Source organism: Neophocaena asiaeorientalis, unplaced genomic scaffold, assembly GCF_003031525.2.
Source record: "Neophocaena asiaeorientalis asiaeorientalis breed wild unplaced genomic scaffold, Neophocaena_asiaeorientalis_V1.1 scaffold268, whole genome shotgun sequence".
Classification (NCBI taxonomy): domain Eukaryota; kingdom Metazoa; phylum Chordata; class Mammalia; order Artiodactyla; family Phocoenidae; genus Neophocaena; species Neophocaena asiaeorientalis.
The window spans coordinates 6,888,222-6,914,842 of NW_020173979.1; the positions used below are offsets into that span (position 1 = coordinate 6,888,222).

Sequence of the window (26,621 nt, forward strand, 5' to 3'; positions counted from 1 at the left end):
AAAAAAAAAAAAAAAAAAAAAAGTCAGATGAAATAATGGACTGACAGAAATTTAGAGCTGAAGGACCTTGGGGATGACCCATGGCCACAGAGCATTATGGTTAAGTGCCCAGATGCTTTAATTAGGCAGCTCCTGGCTGTGTGACCCTGGACAGGTTACTTAACATCTCTTAGCCTCAGTTTCCTCATCTATGAAATGGAAGTAAAAATAGCAAAACCCGATAGGCTTGTTGCAAGGATGAAATGAGAGCATGTAGGCAAAGCCCAGTGACCTGCACAGAGTAAGTGCTGTATAAGTGCTGGGATTGTTATGATAGGGAAACTGAGGCCCTCAGAGGGTAAACACTTGTCCATGGTTGCACTGAGAATTAACAGAGAAAGTAATGAAATACAGGCCTCTTGATCCATTCATGCCACTTCTCCTCAGCTGTGCAAACCTGAACAAGTTACTTAAACTTTCTATGACTCAGTCTCCCCATCTGCTGAATGGGGACAATTCTTCTTACCACTACTAATAAGGATGTGGAGGGGAAGTAAGTGAGTGATTCCAACAAAGCCTTCAACTTGAAGCATCTCGAGGGCTCACTGAATGTTATCTGCTATAATTATTCCTTCCCTTCTGATGTGGAAGAGCATAGCTTTTATCTTCAGGAATAAGGATGATAAAAGTGGGAGGAAACTGTTCCTCACGGTTGTTTGCTGCCCTCAAAGAACGAGTGACGTGGACAAATCCCAAACTGAGGAAAGCCAGCCAAGAGATGTCCCTTCAAGTCCTTTTATCTCCCCAACTAAACAGACTTCTCCTTGAGGTATGGCGCCTGGAATCAGCACCTTAGTCCTCTAGGTGGAAGTCTTGCCCTTTCTGATTCTAGAAGCTTCTGTCAGCCCAAATCAGAAGCCCTTCATTACAGTTCTCTGCATCAGTGCTGAATCTTCTTGTGGAAGGAGCACAGTATTCGGAGTCCAATGACCTGGGTACTAGCCCCTGACCTGCTATGGACTAGCTGTGTGCCTTGGACAAGTTCCTTCTCTACATGAGCCCGTGTCTGCAGCTGTAAAATGAGCATCCTAATGAATGCTGTCGACCACACAGAATCAGGAGGCACCACACAGACATAAAGCATTACTTGCTTTTTCGTTCCCATGTCCTTCCCCGTCTGGCCCCAGCCAGGAAGAAATGAGCAACCTGTGTGATTGCCTTAAAAAAGCCACATTTCCTTCTCAGTCTTCAGTCCTTTATTTAAGGGAGGGCAGCCTTCTTTTCCATTCATGGTCTTGTTGCAGAAGAAGGATGATAGCAAAGCACTGGATGATTGTAAGTGGCTACTAAGGCAGTCTTATGGCAAGAGGGATCAATTACAGGGTTGCGTGACCAAAGCAATGCCGGTAAAGTCCTTTCCCTGTACCGGTCCACACAGATCGATGCCAGGCTTCTGATGACTGAGAAGAGCCAGAAGACCCAAATGGACGCATTGTGGACTGCTTGGCCACCGCAGCACAATTTCATCCAGCTTCCCAGAGCCCCTCTTCTTCCCTGGGGTTGTCGGAGCAGACCACAGTCCTCCCAAGACTGGGCAGGAGTGGCGGACAGGACCAACGCACCCATCGCCTTGGCTTTTGCCTCAAAGGTGGCGCATCTGGGTTTCTACACAAATCATTTGCCTTCAGTTTAGGAATCCTTCCATTTCATTGCTCCATTAAGGGTGATTTCATCTTTTAAGTGGACTTCAACAAATGATGAAATAAAATACTTTGTAGATGGCGCTGCATTTGAGTAAGAGGAAACCGTTACACCCAGTACAGAATGAAGTGCTTTATTTGTGTTTCAAAGGCAGCAAGCAAAGCTTTGGAAGCAAAAAAATTTTTAAGGAAACCAACTTGTCTACCCTTATTTGGCATTTATGAACAGGAAACTTGCAAGAGCAGAGGTGAAGATGGCTGTGGTGAAGACAGTCTAGGTGATAGTTAAGTAGAAGGACTCAGAGGACACGCTGCATGGGGTTGAGACCTCGCCCTATTATGTACTAATTATGTGATTTGGGGGAGAGTTATCCAATATTATTTTGCCTCAGTTTTCTCTCCTGTAAGATAGAAATGATGATAGTACCAAACATTTAATGTGGTGGTAATACACATTAAATGAGAAAATTCATATGAGCTCTTTTGCATATGTTAGCATTTTTGAGTAAATGCTCTAAAATACTAACAGTCATCATTACTGTTAAGATACTATGAACGATTCAGAAAAATCCTGTGTCGCAGGTTGAGTTGTATTCCACCGCCCCCTGCCCCCATCAAAAGATGTTGCAGTCCTAACCTCCAGTGTCTACGAATGAGATCTTATTTACAAGTAAGTTTCTTTGTAGATGATTAAGTTAAGATGAGCTCATTAGGGTGGGCCCTAATCCAATATGACTAGCGGCCTTAAGAAAAGGGAAAATTTGGCCACATAGATACGCACATAAGAGAGAATGCCATGTGAACATAAGAGTTTTGTTGCCACAAGCCAAGGAACCACCAGAAGCTACGAGAAAGGCCCGTAACAGATCCTTCCCTAGTGCCTTCAGAGGGAGCAGGAATCAGCTGACGTTTTCATCTTTGACTTGTAGCCTCTAGAACTGTGAGACAATAGACTTTTGTGGTAAGCCATCCACTTCATGGTACTTCTGTAGGGCAGCCCTAACAAACTAACACACGCTCTTTCAAAGTGCCACCCTGGACACGTATGTAAAAGAGATTTCTTAGAAGTAGAGGTTGTATCTATTTCCAGAAAAGCAGAAATTTTTGAATGTAAAAGCTTTTGAGTGTAAAAATCACTGTTATAAGACACTGCTGTTTTCAGATTTATCAGACAATTCTAACCTTCTTTTCCCTGTTGCCTCTAAGCAGAGTCTAGAAAAGCTTTCCCAGCCTCCCTCGAAGCAAGGGACAGCCATGTGACACAATTCTGACTAGCAAGATATAAGTAAAATTCTGCTGGGAAGTGTGTGTGTGTGTGTGTGTGTGTGTGTGTGTGTGTGTGTGTGTGTGTGTTTTGGGGGAGTGGGTTTAGGCTTCTCCTGATAAATGACTCAGAGACTTGCATTTTTTCTTTCTCTTTGTTCCCCCCTTGAAGCTGGATATGATATCTGGAGCTACATCAGATATCTTGTGACAATGAGGCAGCAAAACCAAGGGAAAAACACTAAAGTTCTGGGAATGGCAAAGTGGAGAGAGAGGAAGGGCTCATGTCCTACATGGTATCACTGAGCAGTATAAACAATGCCAGTTCCTGCCAACCTTGGCTATCTAGCGGCTCTGTGTGAAACACAGATCCTTCATTTTTGTTTTGTTTTTGTTTTTGTTTTGCGGTACGCGGGTCTCTCACTGTTGTGGCCTCTCCCGTTGCGGAGCACAGGCTCCGGGCGCACAGGCTCAGCAGCCAATGGCTCACGGGCCCAGCCGCTCCGCGGCATGTGGGATCCTCCCGGACCGGGGCACGAACCCGTGTCCCCTGCATTGGCAGGCAGACTCTCAACCACTGCGCCACCAAGGAAGCCCTATGCTTGTTGTTTTTGATAACTGGCAGCTGAATGCCTCCCTAACTGAAACGCTGCCTTGTCTGACCGCCCTGACCAGGACTTTAAGGTCTTCTCCTCACTTTCAGTTTTGAAGCATGTTTCATTTTATCTCCCAATTCCTTCTGCCTGTCTCCAGGCTTCTCTGCCGTGGAGAACTGGCTAGGGAATGTGTCAACCTTCAGTTCTCAGGACAAGGCTAAGGGGCAGCTAACCTGTCTGTGCGTGATCAGGGGGACCCTATTTTCTCCTTTCTTGGAAGCGTTACGGTTAAGGGTGTTTGCAAGAACTTCTTGGGGGATGGAGACACATAACGTCAAAGTCACCAAGTTGATGGCAGTTCACATATCGATAAGATCGTGGACTTGGAGTCAAGTAGACCTTTGTTTTAATTCCAGATCCCAACCACTGACTAGTGAGTTACTGTGGGCAAGTTACTTGAGGGCTCTAAATCTCGTTCCTTAATTAGAAACGGGAAAATCAAGTCATTCTGAAGATTAGATAAGACACTGCATGTGAAGTTCCTGCACATAGTAGATCCTTAATAAATGACTGACTTCACTGTCCTTTTTATAGAGGAAAAAAAAAAATCAGTGGTGATACTTTGGGAAAGATGTACATTCAGGGGTACTTGTCATTACACCTCTACAGTTGAACCCTCTTTTCACAGCACAAAGTTGACCAGTTTAGTCAAATAACTTCTCAGAACTTAGCACCACAGCTTGCTCTCATGAAGGGGAGTGAGGACTTTGAGTGTGAAAAATAGCATGGAGAGGAATAGCAATACAGAGCTAAAGATGACCCACACAAGGGCAATACTGGGTCTGAGCTCTTACTTTGGTTCTGATGGTAAAGGAGAAAAAAAAATACACCTAAACACATGATTACAAGTCAGTGAGAACAGAATTTCTTGATCTTGGCACTATCCACATTTTGGGTTAGATGATTCTTCCTATGCATTGCAGGACGTTTAGCAACATCTCTGGCCTCTACCCACTAGATGCCAGTAGCATTCCCCCAGTTGTGACAACCAAAGGAGTCTGCAGACATTGCTAAAGGTTTCCAGGGGTGGGATGGGCTGTGCTGAGTTAGAGCAGAGAGCAATGGAGTCCTGATGTACAAAAGAGTCTCGCTGGGTGAATCTTACTGGGACGGATCCACAAGTGGGCCTCAACGTGTTACAATCCTGCATCACGTGCGAAACAGCAAGAGGGGAAAGGAAATAATTCTGCACATCTTTGGGCCCCGACCACCTTCTGAATAAGCAAAGGTTGAGGTGACTGGTTATTACTCCACCCAGACTGCAGAACAAGGCGTGGTCATATGTAGATTATTTCATCAATCTGTGCAAGTACCTCTTCAAGTCAAGTCAGCTTAATGGGTAAAATATTTGATATTCTATAAAAAGACCTACCAGGTTTCAATCCATCCTTTTCACCTAGGATCACAGGAAGAGCAGTTACGGAAAGGAAGTGGAGCCGGGAAGGAACCTCAGCGCCATTCTCTAGTTACACCCCCAACTTGAAGATGGAAGGGTACCATTAGCCAAGCCCACGGCTCACCTCACACATGGAAACTATCATAGATCTGCTAATCAGTATAGCTGCAGAATAGGAGTGTTTGCATTTTGCTTTCATTCCCTGCTGATCCTGATAATTTTAAGGGGTTCTTCCCCACGAAGATCCCTCATCATTCATCATCATTTACTCACAAAAGTGCAGTCTTAGAGTTACTACTCCTTTACACTTCTCTCGGGATCTTTTTGGGAGCCCTTGGTCTTGAGATTATAAAACACTGTTCTAAAAGCCTCTGTTGTATATACCACGGAGCTCTGAAGAGGGTAAGACTCGAGGAAAAGTCTGTTCTGCATGAAAATACTCATACACATTATTGCATTATACACTCGAGAAATGACAAGCTGGTTTGCAAGAATAGTGTAAGATGTTCTCTCACAATTTCACCCACGGTTAAGAGCCTGTTCACTCTCTTCCAAACTCCACTTTAAAATTTCATCCAATCTTGGAGCTCCCAGAGCAGGTTCCTTTCATTTTAAAGAGGATTTCAGAGTGTCGTCAGCTATAGTAACACTACTAAGACAATAATGCTGTATTGTCCTGTGATTACTCTAACCTGGCTGAGAAGCTGACTACATTTAAGTGTCATTTATAATAACTCTCCACATTTATGACGGAGCCATGGGCTCGTTGGGAATGCACACAATTAATGAACCCACAAGACATGACATCCAATCCCAGGAACTTCTCTCATGGAGGCTTGGGGAGGCTGCAGGAAGACTGCACAGACTTTAAGGGTGGGATTATCATGGCGTTATGGTACTGCCTCTCTCGCTGGACGAAGTGGAGATGGCTAGGGTCTGATGTCCATCTTTACCTAACTGAGCTTGGAAATGGTTACTGATTTAGGTCTCTCTGAAAACCAGCACCATGATCCAGGGTCAAAAACTGGACAGAAATGTGCGATGTCTGGCTTCATAGCCCAGCCTTATCTCCTGCTCCCCTCTGGCAGAAAAGAGACTAGAAGAAAGGAGAAGAAGGACAAAAAGAAAGCAGAGACACATAATTATCAACGAAATTTAGGATCATCCACACATTCAACCCAGATAACAGAAACTAAACTGCCTTTGGGGCCTAAATTATCTTGGTGGTTACTTTGGAAGCTAATTCTAAAATTCCCCAGGTGATCATGCAATTTTATGCTTTACTTTGGGCCCCCAGCATCTGATAGGGTATTTCATGCACTTCAGTCAAATGTTAAAGCATAGAAAATAAATGGAGACTTGAGCGTGGTGCAGAGATTGGGCTGGTGGGAGGAGAGCAAAGGCTCATTCCCTGACGTCTGGCCGTCTCTGCCCCGGTCCGTAAACCCACAACCTACTTCATCCATCTCACCCTTCAGCCTGGGTACACTGAGTCAGCCTCACGTCTGGCCGTCTCTGCCCGGGTCCGTAAACCCACAACCATTTGCAGAGACACATTAGAATTTAAACCTGCTCATACAATGAATGTGTAGCAGATTTATCATAATTTCGAACCTGCCTCTAACCAGCTGATCAAAAGGCAAGTTTCTTCTTTGAAGATTTTCATTTGTAAGCTTCACTGCCCCAAATCAAAAAGGGCAACGGTACAGACTCCCAGGACCACAGTCTGCATTTCTAAGGCAAGTGCCTTCAAGTCCTGGAGCATGTTTTTCTATTTATAAATAGGTGTGCTGTGTGTCAATGTATATACCCTGATGCCTCTTTTCGGTTCACAAGACTGGCACCACATATGAGGACTATGTTTTGGAGGAATTTTGTCAGCCTTTCAGAGTTTAGTTTTAACCTGAATCTGCTCTTCTTTCTTCCCCCCAGACTTTCATACAAAATCCAAAGTGAATGCCTCCGAAGGGGTCTGGATGGGTTTTACTGGATCAAATGGTCCTCTCACAATAAAGAAACAGCACAGAGATTTACTGAGTGCATTAAAAAAGAATGGCTTCGTGGCAGCCCTGGTAGAATTACACACTCATAAAAAAGAAAAACAAAGAAACGTTTTGGCCAGCCATGCTTTTAGAAAAGTGAGTGGTGATTTTAAAAATGGTGGGTTACTTTTTAATTTGCCAGCTCCCCCATTCTTGACAGCATCCCTTCAGGGATCCAGGTTGGAAACCAGATGGGCATACTAGATATTTCTGTCTTCACCTCCGTAGTCAACACACGACAGATACTATCACAAATCTGTTTTTTCTTCTCTGGAAGACGTCTCTCACAGATTCCCTCTGTTTCTCTGTTTCCACGGCTCCCCTTCTAATCTGGGCCTTCACCGACTCACACACTCACTGGTTATTGCCAGAGTCTCTGGATCAGTCTCCCTTGTCTCCTGTCTTACTTCCCAATCTATCTTCATCTTTAATCAATTAGCGAATAAATATTTATGGAGCATCTACTAGGTAACTGACATGATATCATGTCATAATTTTATCGTATTATACTCCCGCTTATGAACTTAAAGCACCTCCCTGATGCCAAATTAATCAAATTAAACCTCCTGCCAGATTTCTAGGCCATCCATCACCTGGGCCCGCTCTACCTCACCTACTATTTTCCATGGCTCTTCCGCCAGCATCCTTCCCCTCACCAGCTGAGCTGCCCATTGCCCTTCATCTACCCTATTAATTCTTGCCCCTCACCTTCCCTGCTATCAGCTTCTCTGCCTGGAACACTTCTCAGCCCGCTCCTAGTTCATTTTCTCTCCATCCTCCCAGGACTGGGTCAGCCTGGGACCTTCTCCACTCAGTCATCCTCAGCTTCTCCAGCCCTTGGGGGTTTCCCCCTTCTCTGAACTCCGACAGCCCAATCCCGAAATTGCAATTCAGCATCTCTGTGTGTTTTCTCTTGGAAGAGCAAAGAGCAATAATAATAAAACACATCAATATCTACTTTAAATTTCCCATAGACTATGAGAAAAGGTACCATCATCATTATAACCGTTATCCAACGCTTCTTATAGTTGAAAGAAAGGAGGCTCAGGGCATTGAATCTACTTTCCCCAAAGCACTCAGTTAGCAAGGGTCCAGACTGGAACCCAACCTCCTAAACCAAATTCAGGGTTTTCTTCATTGGACTGCTCCAATGCCAGCGGGCCTTTAAAACGAGGAGCTCTTACAACTACCAATCAGGTTTCCTGATCCAGGTGAACAATGATCCTGGATGTATAAAGTTTCAATGAGTTATCATTTGTGTCAAGAAGGGACAGAGGCAGGGAATTGTGTTGATAACGCATGAAAAAGAAAACCTATCCCAAACTGATAATCCGCTCTCATCACTGCTGCCCTTCTACACCAGAGTCCCCAAACCTTTTTCAAATCCCCGCTGAAACTCATCTTTGAAGACCCCCCCCCCCCCATCCCTCGCCACGGTCCCCTTGGCTGCCAAGACGCAGGATGTGCTCACATCAGTTTCTTGATCACACATCTAAGTGCTGAGAAGAAGAGAGGCCTGGGGTGGGCCCGCTGAATTTTGAGTTCCTGTATCGGGAAAGACTCAAATGGATAGCCAAGTTTGCAGGAAACAATAAAACTTCGGACGACCTTCAAAAGAAATATACCCGTGTGTGCTGGTGAGCCTGATGTGGATAAAAATAAAACAGCAACAACTGCTACCCCAAACCTTGCCAGTGTCTCCATCACTGGCTTCCCTGCAGATTTCAGCAGCACCCAGGTGGGACCTGACTCAAATTGTAGCTCATTAGCACCGACGGAGAGAAGTTTAAGGGAAAGTGTGTCATAAACAATGGCAATCCAGGCTTAAGCCGGAGAAAGTGACCTTTCTCCCTTCCCTAAAACAAATCGCTGTTTCGGGCCACGCTTGCCTGTTTTACTATTACTGGTTAATATGACCGGAGGCCGAAGATGCAGCTGTGACCCTGGGAACAGGCTCCAGAGTCAGGCTGAACCTAATCCCTCATGTAATGAAAAACCTATTTCTATTTCTGAGGCCTCACTACTCTTCATACTGAAGAGCCTTGCGCCTGTCACACATTTATTGAAGCTTATTACTCATCGAGACAGCGGGGCCCAGTTAGTATTTGGAATTATATTTTAAATCACAGTTTTTCTCTTATTTATGTTAGGATTCCAAGGCTATGGTGAAAGCACGCTGGTGTTACTCTTGAGGCGCTTTCAAGCGCATTAAAGCCCCTAGTTGAAATTCTTTTCTACACAGAGAACCTTTACGCATATGTGGAAAATCTTCCGTCAAGACACTGGGGTCACCCCGTGCGTGAGAACCTCAGGACCCCCACGCGATCACAGGGTTCTGGGGAGAGATTTTCAGTCTCCCCACTCAGCATGAGACTAATCTCCCCTGGGCCACTGGCTTTACTTCCCCCTCTCACATCGTGCTCTTTTCTTTGGCTTTTGAAGGTAAGTGGATGCAGTCCCTGAGAATGCTGGGGACGGGGCTGGGAACAGACGGGCTAGAACTGCAGCATCGTCATCCAGTGGAAAAATAAGAACCGGCTTAACCTAAGGATTTTCTGAACTGACCATGAGGCTTGCGCTTCCGTTTATTCACTAGGCCAGTAGCGAACATGGGGTTGTTTCTTGTTCTACAGAAGCCCGAGAAAACGATAATTCTCTCTAGCTATTCATCTGGCCTCCTGCACCCTTTATCTTCCCAGGAAAAAAATTTATATGCCATATACACTACAGTTACTCTAAGGGATGCCTCTCCATAGTTCTTCTCTCTTGTGCATGCTTGCTTTTTCTTGTGGCGCTTACATTTTTCTCCCTCTGTCATGTTTTTCACATGCTTTGCCATTGGGGTCTGCCCCTCAGTTTTTCATGTGAAAGAAAATCAGCCACAGTTGGATCACGTTTGCACGATATAAAGAATCCTTTCCGTTTCTCTGCAATTCACACCTAGTTACTTTTTATGTCTGGACTCTTTCTTTACATTTCCACCAAGAGAGATTCTCGATCAGCCAGGCCCTGGAAGAAAACCCCTGTGGTATATCCGACCCGGTAAATGAGTTTTGAAGGATGTGACGACAAGCCAAGAGCCCATTCAGTCTACTCGGGGTATCTTCTCAATTAGCCAGGTTTCAGTTTGCTCGTTGTGTTGTTTTCTTTTGTGACGTGGCAGGAAACACAGGCACAGTAAGGCTTTTAGTTAGGGATGAGGCAGCAGTAATGTGTGGTGAAGAAAGAATCACAAAGGGCGTGGGCAAAATTAGCAAGGGTGCTCAGACATGCAATTATGAGAAGAGTTCAGGCTTGGCTTTCCTGTGATCTCTGTTTTCTCTTTTTTCTTCTTCTTCGTGTTTTAACAGCATTCTCCCTGGGTGGGGTACATAGCTTGTTTAATAAATCCCTTAGTCATACATACATGACAGACAATTCTTTTTCTTCCTTTGAGATAAATTTAGTCACAGATATTTCAGGTCTGCTCTCCAATTTTCCTCTGACATTAAAATAAGCCATCAGTATTTTCCTATGATAAGGATAGGATAGCACTGCCGGGTCAACTGGCCTTTCGAAAAGGCTTTATTCCTGTCAGTTTTGATGAGAAGAATAAAATACCATGCAATTAGCATCTATATCCCTACAAGAGAAATGGAGATATGTCCTCCCAGCAGAGTCCCCAGCCTAGGCAGCACTTTCACCCCAATGACCTCCACCTAAAGAACCAAGGTGGCGGTGCACAAGAGTCGGGAAAAAGCCACAGATGGGCAGACTAGAACATTTTAAAAAAGCCTAAAATTAAATTAACTGTAATGTATGTATATTCCTGTAAAAAAATTAAACTTGACAGAGCAAGCTAAATCTGGACTTGTCCCAAGGATACTTAAAGGTGGAATATGTATATACAGGAGAAAACATTGTGAAAAAGCAAACCTTTAGAAGCAGGATTGGAAGTTGGTTTCCTTAAAGTCAGACCAAATTTACATGTCAAAACAGTTCATTAAAATATGCACATAATAGAAAGTGTTTCTGACCAGACTATTCAGGACAGTGTCTGGGGGAGTAGTGGTGTGTGGAATCATTTACACACATGCCAACTAGAAGAGGTGAGCTCCAGTCCCTTCTCTTTCACTGCCCCACTCTCTGTCCCCATACCACCAGCCAGGACCTGGGTAAGTCGTGAGTGGCTATCAGCCTGGGCATATCCATGTCCTGTCCTAGACCAAGACCTGCCCAATGAGGAATTAGGAAACTTTCCTAAATGTTGGAAGTTCATAAATCCATTGAATTGGACTGGGAGCTAAAATTGAAGGGTAACCTCAAATAGTCTCTACTGGACCTTTTTTTTTAACACCATGAAGATTACAAACTAAGGCAAAGAAAAGATCTGATCTAAAAGAGTTCTCCTTCCTCATGGTGATTTTTGATCAAGATCGAAAAGAAGACTCTGGAGAATGCCCTCACTTGATGAAAAACAAATATCCTTGCCCTCTGGCTTCAAGGGTTATTCCAAAGACAACACTCTAAAGACAAAAGTGATTTTCCTAACCCCCAACTTTCAATGCTGTCCTGGGAACCAACACCCACATTCATTCTTTCCATCTCTTACATCACTTGCAGTAGCAGAGATGGTAGCAGAATTACATGGATAGCAATTAGACACAAGGGAAGATAAACCAACCTTAGTGAGAAATGATTTTGTAGGAGGGAGGTGTTTTGAGAGGCCCCCCTTCATACACTGTATTTGAAATATAGATTGATGTTCATCATTGAACACATTACTCTCGTCTATTAGGCAAGAGCCTACCGTGTCTATAAATTCAATTTCCTTTACCATGGTAGCTTTCTGGTTTATTTGGATAAATGTCGAACTGTCTACTGCTATTTATCTAAGTAGCTCATGAGGGAACCAAAAGTCTAATGATGTAAGATGAGGTGGTACAACAGCACCTCCAAGCAATTCTCCAGGATAGCTCTTCACCTCATTACCTTGCCCGGATGTACTGCTTGGAGAAATTGTGCAGATTATGTGTAACTTGGTATGCTGGGTGTCATTTTTTCACCATACTTGTGTCCTTTAATTGTGCCATGTTTTATCCTGCTTGATACATGGCACTTCACAGTTTGCACTGCTAGGTGACATTTCTAATTATTCTATTCACAGCTTCTTCTGCCTTGTTCTTACTTCTCGCCTTAATTTCCTCCCACTAGTTTTAGTATTTATTCTTCTTTCTTTGGCTCTTCTCTTGTCACTGCTGTGGTCCCACAGAGTGTAAGCTTTTTTTATTGGGGAGCTTTATGGCTGTTAAAGTAACTTCAGGAGGAGATAATGCCTTCACTGGACAAAACCAGACTGCATAAAAATTGACACAGATCTCCTCAGTTTCTTATTGTAAAATGGTTAGACCACTCCACATTTCTAGGGGAAGAAAAGGATAGCTGAGCACTGATTCATACCGACGAGTTGATACCAAAGCTTTTTAGTATAAAAGCTTCTGTTCCCTGTTGGATCTGGGAAAAACTGAAACTCAGACGCCTCTATCACTGTTTTATGTGTCTGATTAACATCATGGCACGCGTTGTGCAAAACATAACTTACCCAGGCTCTAAGCTTTCCTAACTGTACTATTTTATGGGGTTACTTATGAGACTCTAGGTCTAGGAAAAAATTTCAAGTAAAAATGTCCTAGAATCCGAGGCTCGTCAGCAGATTCCAACATACAATGTGACCAGACGGTAACTCACCTAAATAACATTTCTTGCCCAATGGGAAAACATAAAATTAATGTAATAAATTTAATAAATTTTAAATTAATATAAAATTAATAATACATGAAATTAATATACAAAGTTATACGAATTTTCTTCATGGCAAAAAAAGTCTTTACCCCACAACTCTCTTGAGATTCAGAAACTCTACAAATCAGCTTATGAAACACATGTACTCTAATTTAGCTAATACCCCAGAAGTCAATGTTTGTAAAACTGGGGGCATAAGGGAGCCTTAAAGCCCATTTCCAAAATGCATCTAACTCAAGGGCACACTGAACTTCCTTGAAAGATGTCCTCTTGTTTATCATGGTCTGAAGAACAGAAAGCATTTGACACACTGCCTTTCCCTGTGGAATATGACCAAGCCTAATCTAAACTTCATTAACGTGCCTCTAAAACGCTCATGGTGTAACGTAAGCAAGCAAACTGATAGAACTGCACCATGACTGCAAAGGCCAAAGCAAGGCAATATACCTTTCTTTTACAAAGATCAGAGTCCCTAAGGGGAGTGCCAAACATGTTTGCACAAATCTTCCCGTAAATGACCTAACTCCAATGAAAACCCATCCCAAGGGAAGGACCTTCCCTAACCGCTGTGCAGTACTGATGAAAGAAATGTAAAGACTGGAGGCAAAGTTCCTCCCTTCTCATCCATAGCTCTGATTTTTAGGGAAAAAAAAAAAAAAGAAAACGCCTTTGAAAGATGATACGTATTATATATCGTATGTATACCTTCCTTTCTCTCTCCAAGAATGGAGGGTATTATTCTCCTCCGCAAAGCTCTTTTCTTATCAACATGTAGCTTAGGACTATTTTCTGAAACATTCTGATATTTACGTATTTATTTAAGGCTAGAAGTCGGTAAGATAAAAAATGAAATTAGTGGAACGTGCAATGCATTATCCTCTCTTTTATGGTAATATTAAATATATTAATATAGTCGATGGACCATTTGCTCTCCTAATGCAGAGTATCTTATTATGAGACATCAATTTCATAAAAGATTTATTTGATGACAAAAGGGCTCAGGCCAAAATTCTGAGTGTCTATTCTTTACAACCAAGTTATGAATTTTCTCTAAAGGCATTTTCCATGAAGGACACAAGAAGTCTGGTTTAAGGTGACCTCAAGGGAAATACGAATGTCTTAAAAGTTTGCTTTGGGGTCAAGTTTCTGAGCTACACTGCTAAACAGGGCATTTCAGAGCACAAAAGATTCTGTATGGCTTGTGTACACAGACCTAATTCACCATATAATGGTTCCCTTCTCTACTTGCTGCCTTGTAGCAATTGCTTTCATTTCTTAGCACATCCTCATTTACGGAGAAGCAGCCAGCCGACTTTCAGATTTATGCCATTATTTGCTTCTTCACCTTGAACTCCAACTGAATCCTGCTACACTTTTGGAATGTGAGTGCCAAACAGTGGTTGTGTGCCAGACACAAGCACTTCCCAGTTTCACTCAGCTAGCTCTCTTGATTTCAGGGAATCACAGGTTCCTGCTAGAGGGTTTCAATGTGGTACTTACACAACCCACCTAACTTAACTGTTCCTTTGCCTAAACACTTTGTAACCTGGAGACGCAATTTGGGAACAGAGGCAATTACAACATCAGGGAGCCAGCAACTTCCCTTGACATGGGGAACGAGTAGAACTAGAAATCAGGGATTCTGGGTACTTGACAAATGCCCTCCACACATGGTTCAACTCAGCCCTAACCCTAATTTGCGTTCATTAACTCAACAAGTATTTATTGATTGCTTACAAGGTGCTAGGCGCTGTTTTGAGGATACGATGACCCAAGGACCTGTTCTAGGCTTCTCACTGGACCTGCCCTAGGAGTATGGTAACCAGTACAATAGTCACAGTAACTCCTTCTAGTTAAGCTTTTATTGTATGCCAGGTACCACCATATTTCACCAGTTCTAAGAGTCAAATTTTGTTCACATTTTCACATCTCTGGAATCAGACTGCTCCTTCAAAATTAGTGTTTTCTTACGACTGAGGCTGGTCAGGCAGCACAATGGTCTGCTGGTGTGACTGTGGACCTATCTACACACAGGGTTGTATATCAATTCAGATGGTCTGTGTCTACCTCCTTCTAAAAATACATATTATAAATGCTAAGGAATCATGCCATATTTAACTGATAACCTTTTCTCTCCTTGGGGATACGAACAATAATGACACTTCTCATACACGATGACATATCGGCTTTGAAGAAAATTGTATGCATGTATCATTTCAGGGAATACTTGAAGCATCTTTACAAGGTAGGAGTTAACCCTGTTTTCTTGTATGGGAAACTCAGGTGCAGGGAGATTAAACAGCAAGCCCATAGTCATATGGTTTTTAAGCATATACATCAGAATTTGAACCCAGGTCTCTCTGACACCAAAGCCCAAGTATGTACTTTCCATTACAACAAGCTGTTTCTTTTGTTATTACCAAGGCAGGGCGAGAACCTCTGCAGCTGTGTTATAGGTAAAATGTAGAATGAAATAATACCTATCTACAGTACATTCAAAGCTGTGCCCAGAATCTTAAATCATGAAACAAGTACAAATAAATGAACAAATGAAAGACTTAGGAAATGGGGATCTGTACGCTTGGTGACCCCCCTAAGTGATCCAGACAATAAACAGAGTGTGTGGAGACAGAGACAACAGTGTCTCATTACTGCTTCAGGACCAATGACTACTAGAGAGAGAGCTGCTACAGAGGAAGTCCAGGACGGAACTGCATGGTGACTCAAGGGACAGATAGGTGGTGGACACTCCATCCTCATCCACCCGACACATACGTCACGGAGGCACAAAGTCCTGGGCTGGGAGATGATAACAGTATCCCATTTCCTTACTGAGATCCTTGGGAACCTGGGGTATAGCGCTTACTCCCTCCTTCCTGGTTCTGCATTAAGATGCTCTATTAAGCTGGAACCAAAAATTACGTCCTCATTCTCACCGATCAAGTCCACCCAGGAGGGTGGAAAGCCCTGTGTTGGCCGACTAGCTTGATTCCTTATTTTGTACTATTTTTTTTTTATTGAAGTGTAGTTGATTTACAATGTTGTGTTACATTCAGGTGCAAAGTGATTCAATTATATATACATATATTTATATGTACATATCTGTTCTTTTTCAGATTCTTTTCCATTATAGGTTATTACAGGATATTGAATATAGTTCCCCGTGCTATTCAGTAGGTCTTTGTTGTTTGCCTATTTTGTATGTAGTAGTGTGTACGTGTTAATCTCAGACTCCTAACGTATCCCTCCATCTGACCCCTGACTACTTTGATTTCTGACGGGCACCTTGGGGAGAAAAGCAAAAACACTTCCGCCCCCTCAGCAGAGGAACTCATTTTTCTGAATGTCAAACGTGAGATACAAATGTTGCCATGTGGTGGCTAGGTGATGAAGACCTAGCTCATGACTTAATTGACTTTCCGTAATAAGTCGACAGACCCTCTGAAATCAGGTATACAATTAGGAAATGGCAGTCCCACTGCCAGAGACACACCAGTGTGGAGACACTGACAGGACTTTATTATCTGGTTAAGAGCACATGAGCATATCTATTAGATAAAAAGTCTGCTACTAACATGGAACGGATAACATAACTGGGTCCCCTGACTTAACTTGTGGGCAGTTCTCTTTTTCTCTGTGTGGTCGACTGTGAGGTTGGACCGTCTGGGGCCGGGGAATTGGGTGGAAATGTTATTTGCCGGATTGTTCAGACATCATCATTAGTATTTTGCCCTTTAGATAATGGGAGATAAATATATAATCTGGAATTCATACAGGAGGGGAAGGTTTAGTGTTTCTCTGGATAGCCAAAGAGCAGTGAGTTTGAAAGAGGGAGCTGACATTTTTCCTAGGCTCTGTCCTCATGAAGGATGCCAGGTTAAACTGACTGTTCTCATCAGTTTCTGTCACTTTCTTTATGTTTCCCCCCAAACCTGCTCTATTCAGCAAGATGGGAATACACAAAATAGCAGCTGAGAACGCAGGATTCATCAGCTGTGAGTCTCAACACATCAATTTCCAAGAGTAGCAACTTTAAACACATTGTAGGCTTTTAGTTTCCATAGAAAATAATCTCTCATTGTTTTCAAAAGAAACTGAAAGCACCCCAAATTACTACACTTTTAACATCCTGACATGTTGATGGCCCGCGTTCTTCCCAGATCAAAGTGAGAGTGGCAGAAGACAGAGCGGTGAACGGCTTACTTAAAACATAGTATTTCATATTTGGCAGGAATTACTGTAGTGAAAAGAGACAAGGTGACTTTCTAACACACACACACACACACACACACACACACACACACACACACACACACACATTAGTTTGGCAGGGATCTGAAGAGCTAAAAACTAATTTAGGATGACATAAATGCTCTTATCTTTCTCTCTGCCACCCTTCCTTTCCCAGCCACGTGAAGAGTTTTTGACAGAAGACTTGTTTTTAACTCAGGGGTGACGGTCTGAATGCTGTGTCATGCTGAACTGTTCTGTTGACACTCATCTTAGAATCTGGAGGATTATCTGGATTTAAACAGCAAAGTCATACACTGCAAGCATCTTTCTTCCTTGATGGAGGGTAGCCCTGCAAGAACGTTGGTGCCTTTTAAGGAAATGAGATCTAGCCAATGTTAACCTGGGACAAGAAAGCAGTGATGTCATTCAGGGACCCAGCATTGTTACGACCCGTTAGAAAACCTCAACAAACTAGGCATCAGGCACTGAGTCATCTTTAAAAACAGGCAGTGGTTTTGCAGAGACACCTACGGTAACTGAAGACTGAGGACAAGTGAGTGTGTGGCAAAGTTCCTCGGCGATTCTACTCCATCCATGAGTTGGGGCAGTGTTTCAAGCAGTCTGTTGGGATGGAAATTTTTATCTTATAGAAAGTTTTTTAAAGAGAAAAGGAACTTGCTTTTTCTACTTTTGGTTTGGGTCAAAAATCAGATGTAATTATTCATTATGTAACGCGATTGCAGGCAATCACCTGCTCATTTACAGTGGACGTATGAGTGGCCTCTTAGCCAATTTGATAGCATTATGTTTTTGATTGTTTGTTTGTTTTCTTTTCTTTTGATAAAGGTGGAAACACTCTGAAAAGGTACTCTTAGGAAAAGAACAGTAATACAATCAGACGGGGGTTGGCAAACTCTGGCAACGGCACGTGGAGCTAGGGGAGAGTTTGACATTTTAAACAGTTGAAAAAAATCAAAAGAATAACACTTCATGACACAGGAAAAGTACATAAAATTCAAATTTCTGTGTCCACAATTAAAGGCGCCTGGAACAAAGCCATGCCCATTTGTTTACACACTGTCTGTGGCTGCTCTTGAATTACAACGGCAACGTTGAGAAGTTGTAACAGACTGTTTGACCCACAAAATCAAAAATATTTACTATCTGGTTCTTGACAGAAAAACTTTTCTGGTCTTTGTAATAGAAGATATTTGGGAAAGCAGAAATATGAGGACAGGTTAGGAGACCAAGGAGATGTAGCTTTTGTACACTTCGTTAGAAGACGAGTTCAGGAAGGAGGGGAACCAACTACTCTCCCTTGCTGATAAGGACAGAATCAGGTAAGGTGAATTGATGCTACAAAAAGGATGACTGAGGTTTTATGCAGCATTTGGGAAATACGGCCAACTGTGATGTTTAGTAGAGAGCAGTCAAGGGAAGGATGTTAGACTAGGCATGAGGAGACCAAGCGCCTAGTCCTGGCCCTGCAACTAACTAGCCATGTGACTTGAGACCCTCTGGGCCTCAGCATCAGTTCTTGTCAAATGATTGTAATACGCCAATTTCATTTTCTGCCAGAGTGTATGTTGGGGGCTGGGGGTATGGTTCAAGTTTAATAGTAATATAAAAGTGCTTTAAACGGAAAAGCGTACAGTTCTAAACAAATAGAAGACTCTAACCAGTTACTGTATGTACCCTATAAGGATAAAAACATGGTAGAGTTGGCATAACACAGGTGAGAAACACTACGCTGGTCACATGATTTAGAAACTTAGGGATCCAGAGGGATTTCTGGTGTTGCAGGCAATGAAAGTACTTGAGCTGCCCAAGGATAACAGACAGTTTCCTGAGCAGGAAGCTCTCTTGCGTTTCACGGCCAAATTCTTCTAAACCCGTCTTCCCTATAGGAACCATTTGGGCCAGGGGCTGAGTAACGCACAAAACAGTCCCCTAGTGGTTTGTGCAGCTTTTCAGAGGAATTCATTCTAGGATGTCTTGTACACTGGGAGAATCTGGCATCGGGAGAATCTGCTGGAAGAGTGTATCATAAAAGATCTCTGACCTCAGCTGTGTGAACAGGAACTGGGGGACCTCTCCTGAGCTGGTAAAGGCTCACGTCTTCCATTTTGCCAGAGGGCTGGTGTTATGCTGATTTACACCCACCCACAGGCTGGGTCTATGGAAGAATTTGTCATGGGGCTGAACGTTTCCAAATTGCTCATTTCTGGAAAGACTTCATGCAGGTTTCAACATGCAAGGAAGATAATTTGGCCTATTTGTTGCAGTTCCTGGCAGGCCTGAACCCAGTGCCTGCCCATAAATGTCCTGCAGTTGACGCTTCAATTTCAGGACCTGTCATGTTCCAGGGGAACACAGGGTTGTGTACGAGCTAGTGTGGGCTCAGGCCTTAAAAACTTCGGCCTCCTTAACAGGAAGGCTTTGATTTTTATGTTGTCCTTCTGTTCTCCCTGATGGCTTGTCTTCTAGGTAGGCACAATCACGTGTTGCTCCTGACGGCACTTTTCTCTGTGTTTTCAATGCACTGTTTGTGTCCCTGCAGCTCCATAATAAATAATATACTGCCTTTCATCTTTAAAGTGATTTATACACATTAATTAATCCTCACCATACTTTGGAGTTTCTGAACGTTAATAACCACCATACTCCCAGGTTTTACTTAGGAAACCAAGACCCAGAAAGAAAACAACTTTGTTAAAGCTAAGGAGAAAGGCATCACTGGGGTCATGACCAGTCCTCCAGATCGTGACCCCTCACCATGCTTGCAGACCCGTCATCACCTCTGGAGAGGAGCCCTGTAGCCCTCTATGCACCACCACTACTGCTGGGTGAATCGGCCCATTCCATCACTCATTTTGAGTCATAAACAATTCTTCAGTACTCCAGGGTTGGAGCATAATCTTACCTAAAGCATACATAATAGGAAGTGATGGATTATAAACTAATAAGCCATCCTAAGATGCTCGGGTCCAGCTTCCAGTAGCCTCCAGACTGAGGACACATATGTTTCCTAATCCATCATTTACAAGTTACACACCCAATTAAAACATTAAACTCTCGCTACAGGGTTTTCCATGATCACCCTACAGAAAGCTATTATATTTTAACTATCAAGCTCGATAACTCAGGCACTAGCCATCTATCTCTCTCCTGCGAGTGGAGAAGGAGGTACACAAGGGACGGTACCGGCAGAGGCAGGCAGTGCCTCAATTTCCATATTTGGGCCTCTCCATGGTGCCCACCGGCCCAGCAGAACATTAAGCCTGAGAGGTGAGCTCATGGACCCTTTTTGAAGTTTCTGACACAAAGCTGAATCATGCCAGGACCCCAAAGGCATGTTCAGTTTGCTTCCACCAACCCCTCCCCTTCTCCTCCCCAACAGCTACCTGGGGAAGCACACAAAACTACCTTTAATGATACAAAAGATTCCACTCAAGTGATTGAGGGTGCAACAGATGCCCTTGCCCCTCCTCGAGTCGATCCATGACTCCATCCTTCATCAAGAGGTAAGTGAGAAGCAAACATGACCTTCAGTTAGGGGTGTGTGGGTATCTGACCTCAGCCCATATGTAGAGCTGGGGTTTAGAGCACAAAGGTGTTTGCAAAGCCCCAGGTAAACATGGTGCGTTTCCCTGGAGTGTCAATTTTCTTACTTCTAGAGGCCATTCCTGAGAGATGCAACTGACGAGGACTGTAAAAACACCTTTTTCTCTATTAAGATGAGTATAGCAACATTATGGGAGAGAGTGAAAACCTCGTATCAGTTCTTGGCCTGTCGTGGTTTGCCTTGGGCAGGGCCCCAGATCTCTGGGGGAGCACAGTCACCCTTCTCTGCCATCAGGCAAGCTTGGGCACAATGGTCTGGGAAGTTCTGGACCAGCTTATTCTCTTGCTGGCTGCTGGAGGATGAAGGAGGTGTGAGAGAGAAGGGAGGGCTTACACTGGGAGAAAGGGCAAAACCAGAATGGTTAGGGATGGTTTTTATTCTCCCTCTTGTAAATAGGAAGCATTTCAGCATAAGTGTTATGAGCTGATTTACAGCCGGTCTCTTTTTGCTGCTGGGTTACACGTTTGCTTTGCAACGTGGCACAGCCAAACTGGGGAGGCCTGACAGAGCGGCCCTGAGACCAAGCCAGAACCATCAAGTGTTTTAAATAAACTTTAACAAATGTCACCGTGGCCTCGGTCTGGGCCAGCAGATCTGCCGCGAGCAAGTTCAGGTGACAAAGTAGCAGCGCTGAGGGCACTTCGTTGCGGCCAGGAGCTGCGAGCAGGCTTTGTGTCTAGCCCAGGATGCTCAAATGCGCGGGGCACCCTGTCCCTGAACTCTTGGCATCTGCTGGTTCCCATAGTTACAAGGCCACATCCCACGGATGCAAATCAACATCCCTGGCATTCAAAGAAAGACACCCCAGCAACTTCACCAATCTGCTATCCTAAGTCATACCCTGAGCTCCCACCCAGAATCACAGCTGGTGTGGGAGGTGAACCTGACTCAGATTCAGCAGCATGTGGGATGAGACTTGAGGCTAAAGGGACAGAGGCAAAGGAGGGGACTTGGGCAAGATCCACTGGGTCTGGGTGACCTGATTCCCTATGAAGACCTGGTTGGGAGCTCTAGCCTCTCTATCCTGTTTCTGTTCTCCAGCTCTAAAAATCATCTAGCTGCTTTGGCTTTCCATCCGATATGATGTTCTAGGCATGCTGATTTGCTTTTCTTCTATTTGGTTTTTGTCTGAAGTTAACCAATGCTGCGTGAATTTCAGAGCACAGACCTGGGTTAAAATCCAAGATGGAGGAGACCAGAAGGCTACTTGAGGAGTGAGGGATGGGTTGGCAGGAATGACAATTTTCAACTTATCTCCAAGAGAGAATACAGTAAGGATGCTTAATTTCACTTCTGATAAATGTCATTTAGAATCATGAAGGAGAAACTCATCAGACTGAAATGGATTTCAGGAGGAAAAAAGCACTCCCATCCATCACTCATTTTCACGTCTTTCAGGAGCCAACAAGCCAATGGTACAGACAACAGAGGCCCTCTACATTCACAAGTCGGCGACAGCGCCCCCACCTGCTCACAACTGCCCTGACTTACCTATGAAATACGCCAGCAGGATGGCCAAGACGAGGGCCGCAGCGATGGCCGACAGGGCGGCGCATTTCCAGCTGCAGTATTTGGAGGGCTTCTTCAGCTTGAAGGCCTTCCTGGAGAAGGTATTCCGGGGCAGCAGGCGGGGTGGTGGTGTGTAAACGGTTCCTGAGGTCAAAGGGTATCCCGGAGAGGAGCTGCTAAACAGGGGTGTGCTTCCCGAGGATGTCTTGAAGAGGAAGTGCCTGCCAGGGAAAGGGAAAGGGTCAGGATCCACATCGTGGCTATTGAGGACCATCCAGCTGCTTTTTTTTCCCCACTCTACTTTCTACAGCACTAATATAGTTCTGATTATCTACCCAACCGTGTCATGGGCAAAGGGGCGAATGTTACATTTGATGGTGACATAAACTAATTCCATAAACTCACATCATTTCATGTTTTCACATTTACCTCTGGATTTTATCTTCCACAATAATCCTGCAACATATGCAAAGCAAATATGGAAACTGAGTTACTGCTGCTCACTCAGAGATGCTGGCCATGATATGGTGAAGATGGTGCTGAGCTCTATCACGTATTGGGACCTATTATTTAAAGGCACTTGAAGAACAGACATGTGGTTGCCAAGGTGGGTAGGGGAGGGATGGGTTGGGAGTTTGGGATTAGCAGATGCAAGCTATTATATATAGGATGGATAAACAACAAGGTCCTACTGTACAGCACAGGGAACTATATTCAATATCCTGGGATAAACCATAATGGAAAAGAATATGAAAAAAAATATATGTATGTATAACTGAATCGCTTTGCTGTACAGCAGAAATTAACATTGTAAACCAACTGTATGTCAATCAAAAAAAAAGGCACTTGAAATATGTCGTCACAACTATTTACAAACTGAATATTATAATATCCCCATTAAAGATATGAGAAATCAGGCTTGGCAAAGTCAAACAACCGTTCAAGGATGTAAACCCCAAGCTCTGTCTTATACTGAAGGCTGTGCTCTTAAGTGTCATCCTAAACTGTCTCTCTTGAGCCTTCTTTCTGGGCTGTTTTCCCCTTTCACTTGCCTCCTGTTCTGAGACCACCCCTCTAGGTCATTTTTTATTTTCTGCATCCTTTTTTTTTTTTTGGTTTAAATTGAAGTATAGTTGATTTACAATGTTGTGTTAGTTTCAGGTGTACAGCACAGTGATTATATATAAACATGCATATCTATATGTATGTATATATATTCTTTTTCAGATTATTTTCCATTATAGGCTATTACAAGACACTGAACATAGTTCCCTGTGTTATACAGTAAATCCTTGTTGTTTATCTATTTTATATATAGTAGTGTATATCTGTTAATCCCAAACTTCTAATTTACCTCTCCCCCACCCCTTTCCCCTTTGGTAACCACGAGTTTGCTTTCAAGATCACAATTCTTTCTTTGGAAATATCTTTGTCTGCCAATTGAACAAGGTGCCCCTTGTCTAGAACTATGGTATGTCAACAGGATAATGTGCTGTACTGTTGACCCTTAATAGAACCCTTCCTCAGGGGTCAGGAGCCTGTCACTCTCAGGACACATCAAAGACCATCAATTCTCCCACAATAGATTTTCTCCCTCTTATGTGTGCCATTTATGAAACTTCAAAGGTGCCGTGCCACACCTTGTTTAAAATGACTCGTCTTCCGGAAAATATCTAGTGGATTTCAAAGCACGGGTTCAGTAGAGTCTAGAGTCCGGCCACGTGGAGGCTGGGGGCTGTCTTATTTTGTACCTTGTTCATCTTTATGGTCCCAGGACCCAACGCCAGTTCAGCATGTAGGGGCGACTTGAATGAATAAATGAAGCTCCCTCATTGTTTTACGAATTTACTCAGTTTCAATTCTAAGATTTTAAAGTGTTATACAGGTATTTCCTTTCCCTTCAAGTTTTCATTAGGTGCAATTATACTTACGGACCACACACACTATGTGTCATAACGCTAAATGTTCTACTTGAAACTAAATCTCACGTTGACCCTATGAAGTGAATACTATTTTTACCTTAGTTTTACAAAGAAGAAAACCGAAGCCCAGAGTTAGCATGCGGTGTCACTGGGCCTTAAACTCCGTTCTGCCTGACACTGAAAGCTCTAACGGGACTTACTACACCACATTCTCCTTGCATATGGTGGTTAGCGGGCTTTCCTAGTGGGATTCTGAGGCAAGATCACTGTCCTTACAAATATTTGTATCTTGGCTGCTTCCAGATAAAACCTTGAAAGTATTTTGATTCTTGACAAAGATCAAAGGAGCCTGAGATCACTGACAACCATGTCAGAAAATGAGTATCTGATTAGTGAATTATTTAGCATGGCTAACATCAAAATAAACAACCAATACTTAAAACTTTATTTGTGGGGGCTTCCCTGGTGGCGCAGTGTTTGAGAATCTGCCTGTAAATGCAGGGGACACGGGTTCGAGCCCTGGTCTGGGAGGATCCCACATGCCGCGGAGCAACTAGGCCCGTGAGCCACAACTACTGAGCCTGCGCGTCCGGAGCCTGTGCTCCGCAACGAGAGGTCGCTACAGTGAGAGGCCCGCACACGGCGATGAAGAGTGGTCCCCGCTCGCCGCAACTAGAGAAAGCCCTCGCACAGAAACGAAGACCCAACACAGCCAAAATAAATAAATTAAAAACTTCTGACGTTCAGTGGAACTAAAACATGGCATTAAAAAAAAAAAACTTTATTTGTGCTAATAAGAACGTTCAATGATCTGAACACAGCCAAGAGGTTTGATTCTGTAAGTAAGGTCTGTACTCCCTGTCCAACAGATGTCTTTGAATGCTCCCGATAAAAAGGGCCTTTGGAGGAGGAGGCAGTAGGCGTTGTGTCTAAAGGAGGCACTTTGGAGCAAGATTCATCTGGATCGGAGTCCTGGCAGTGCCGTTCCTGGACAAGGAAGTTCATGTAAGTTACCTGATGCTGCTCTTGACAGCCTCCATTTCCTCATGGGTAAAATGGAGTAAAGTGGGAGTAATAATAGCACAGGTTGTTGTGGGGATTACACACCATCACGTAGGACAACCACTTAACCAAGGGTGTGTTTCATCATAAGTACTCGATGCCCTACAAACAGCATTGATTCTTAATTCTTCAGAGAATATAAGGAGGCTGAAACATGAGTTTTACATTTAAAGCTTGACAAACGTCGAGCAAACATCTGAAGAGTTCTCCAGATCATCGATAATAGTCCACTGCCTTATAATTAAGCTAGAACATATACACACCAGAAAGCCAGGGTGGTGGAAGAACTCTGGGATTTGACTTAGAACTACTTCAAGTTTACTTCTTGGACAATTCTCCAAGAGTGGGTAGTAAAAACAGGGAATCAAACTTAGAGGAATATACGGACATTGTAAGCCATCGTTAATGAGTGTTTACAAATATACGAACACCAGTTTTCACTCCAACAGAGATCTCACCCATTCCCCTGGCTTCAGCCATCACTGATGGGGCTGGAGTCCCCAGATCTCCATTTCCAGCTCAAGTTCTTTCCTGAGACCCACATTCCAATTGTGTTTTGGGCATGTCTTCCTCTACCTTCCTTAACTCTCTTGAGCAAGTTGCAACCAAACACGGACTCTTTTCCTTCCCCTCCCCAATCACACTCCTCCTGACTCCTGTTATTCCCAGTCGTCTAGGACACAATCGTCATCTTCACCCCCTCCTTTCCCTCATCTTCTCCTACACGATGGGTTAAAGTTCCCTTTCATTTTATTTCTGAAAACTTCTCCCACCAACCCTCTCCTTCATCCCTCTGCTACTTCTCTTCCCAAACCAGAAATTCCATCACGCCCTCACTTATAAATCCCTAGGGATTCTCCAGTACTTAGAAGAGGAAAACCCAAATCTCAATACGGGACCACACTCTTACAACCACTACTCAGCCTTTTTATCCTCATCTCCAACCTTATGCTTCCAGCTCCCGTGAACTCCATACTTCAGCCACACCAAACAGACACAGTGCTCCTTAACTAGTCTGTTCATGCCACGGTGCCTTTGTGGATGATGTGTAATGCTTTCTGGAATGGCTTTTCTTTTTCTTTCCCACCCATCCCACCCCACCCAACTCCTACTCACCTGCCAACGACCCACCTTGGAAACCTATTCCAACCTTCCCCCCCCAGCCCAAGTACCCTGTCACTTTGTGCACTCAAGAAGCTATTTATATACTTGTTTATATATATGTGTGTGTGTATATATATGTGTGTGTGTGTGTGCATATATATATAAATGTATATACAAACAATACTTATATAAATAATATATAACATATTATATACTATGTTATGTAAATATGTTTAATGTGTCTGTCCCAAACCAAATTTACACTTGACAGTGGTATTACTATCTTGGTACTTCCAGAATCTAAACGGCAGGGCCTCAACATCAGTCACAGTTGTGGACAGAATCAATA

General features: G+C 43.5%; 1 protein-coding gene across 1 annotated transcript in view; it reads right to left on the bottom strand.

The window, feature by feature from the left end:
- TENM2 (teneurin transmembrane protein 2) overlaps positions 1–26,621 on the bottom strand; it is a 979,370-nt gene that overhangs the window by 258,084 nt on the left and 694,665 nt on the right. The window contains exon 5 of the mRNA XM_024753416.1: positions 22,167–22,405. Within this exon, the coding sequence (XP_024609184.1) occupies positions 22,167–22,405 (239 nt within the window). The remainder of the gene's footprint in view (positions 1–22,166; positions 22,406–26,621) is intronic.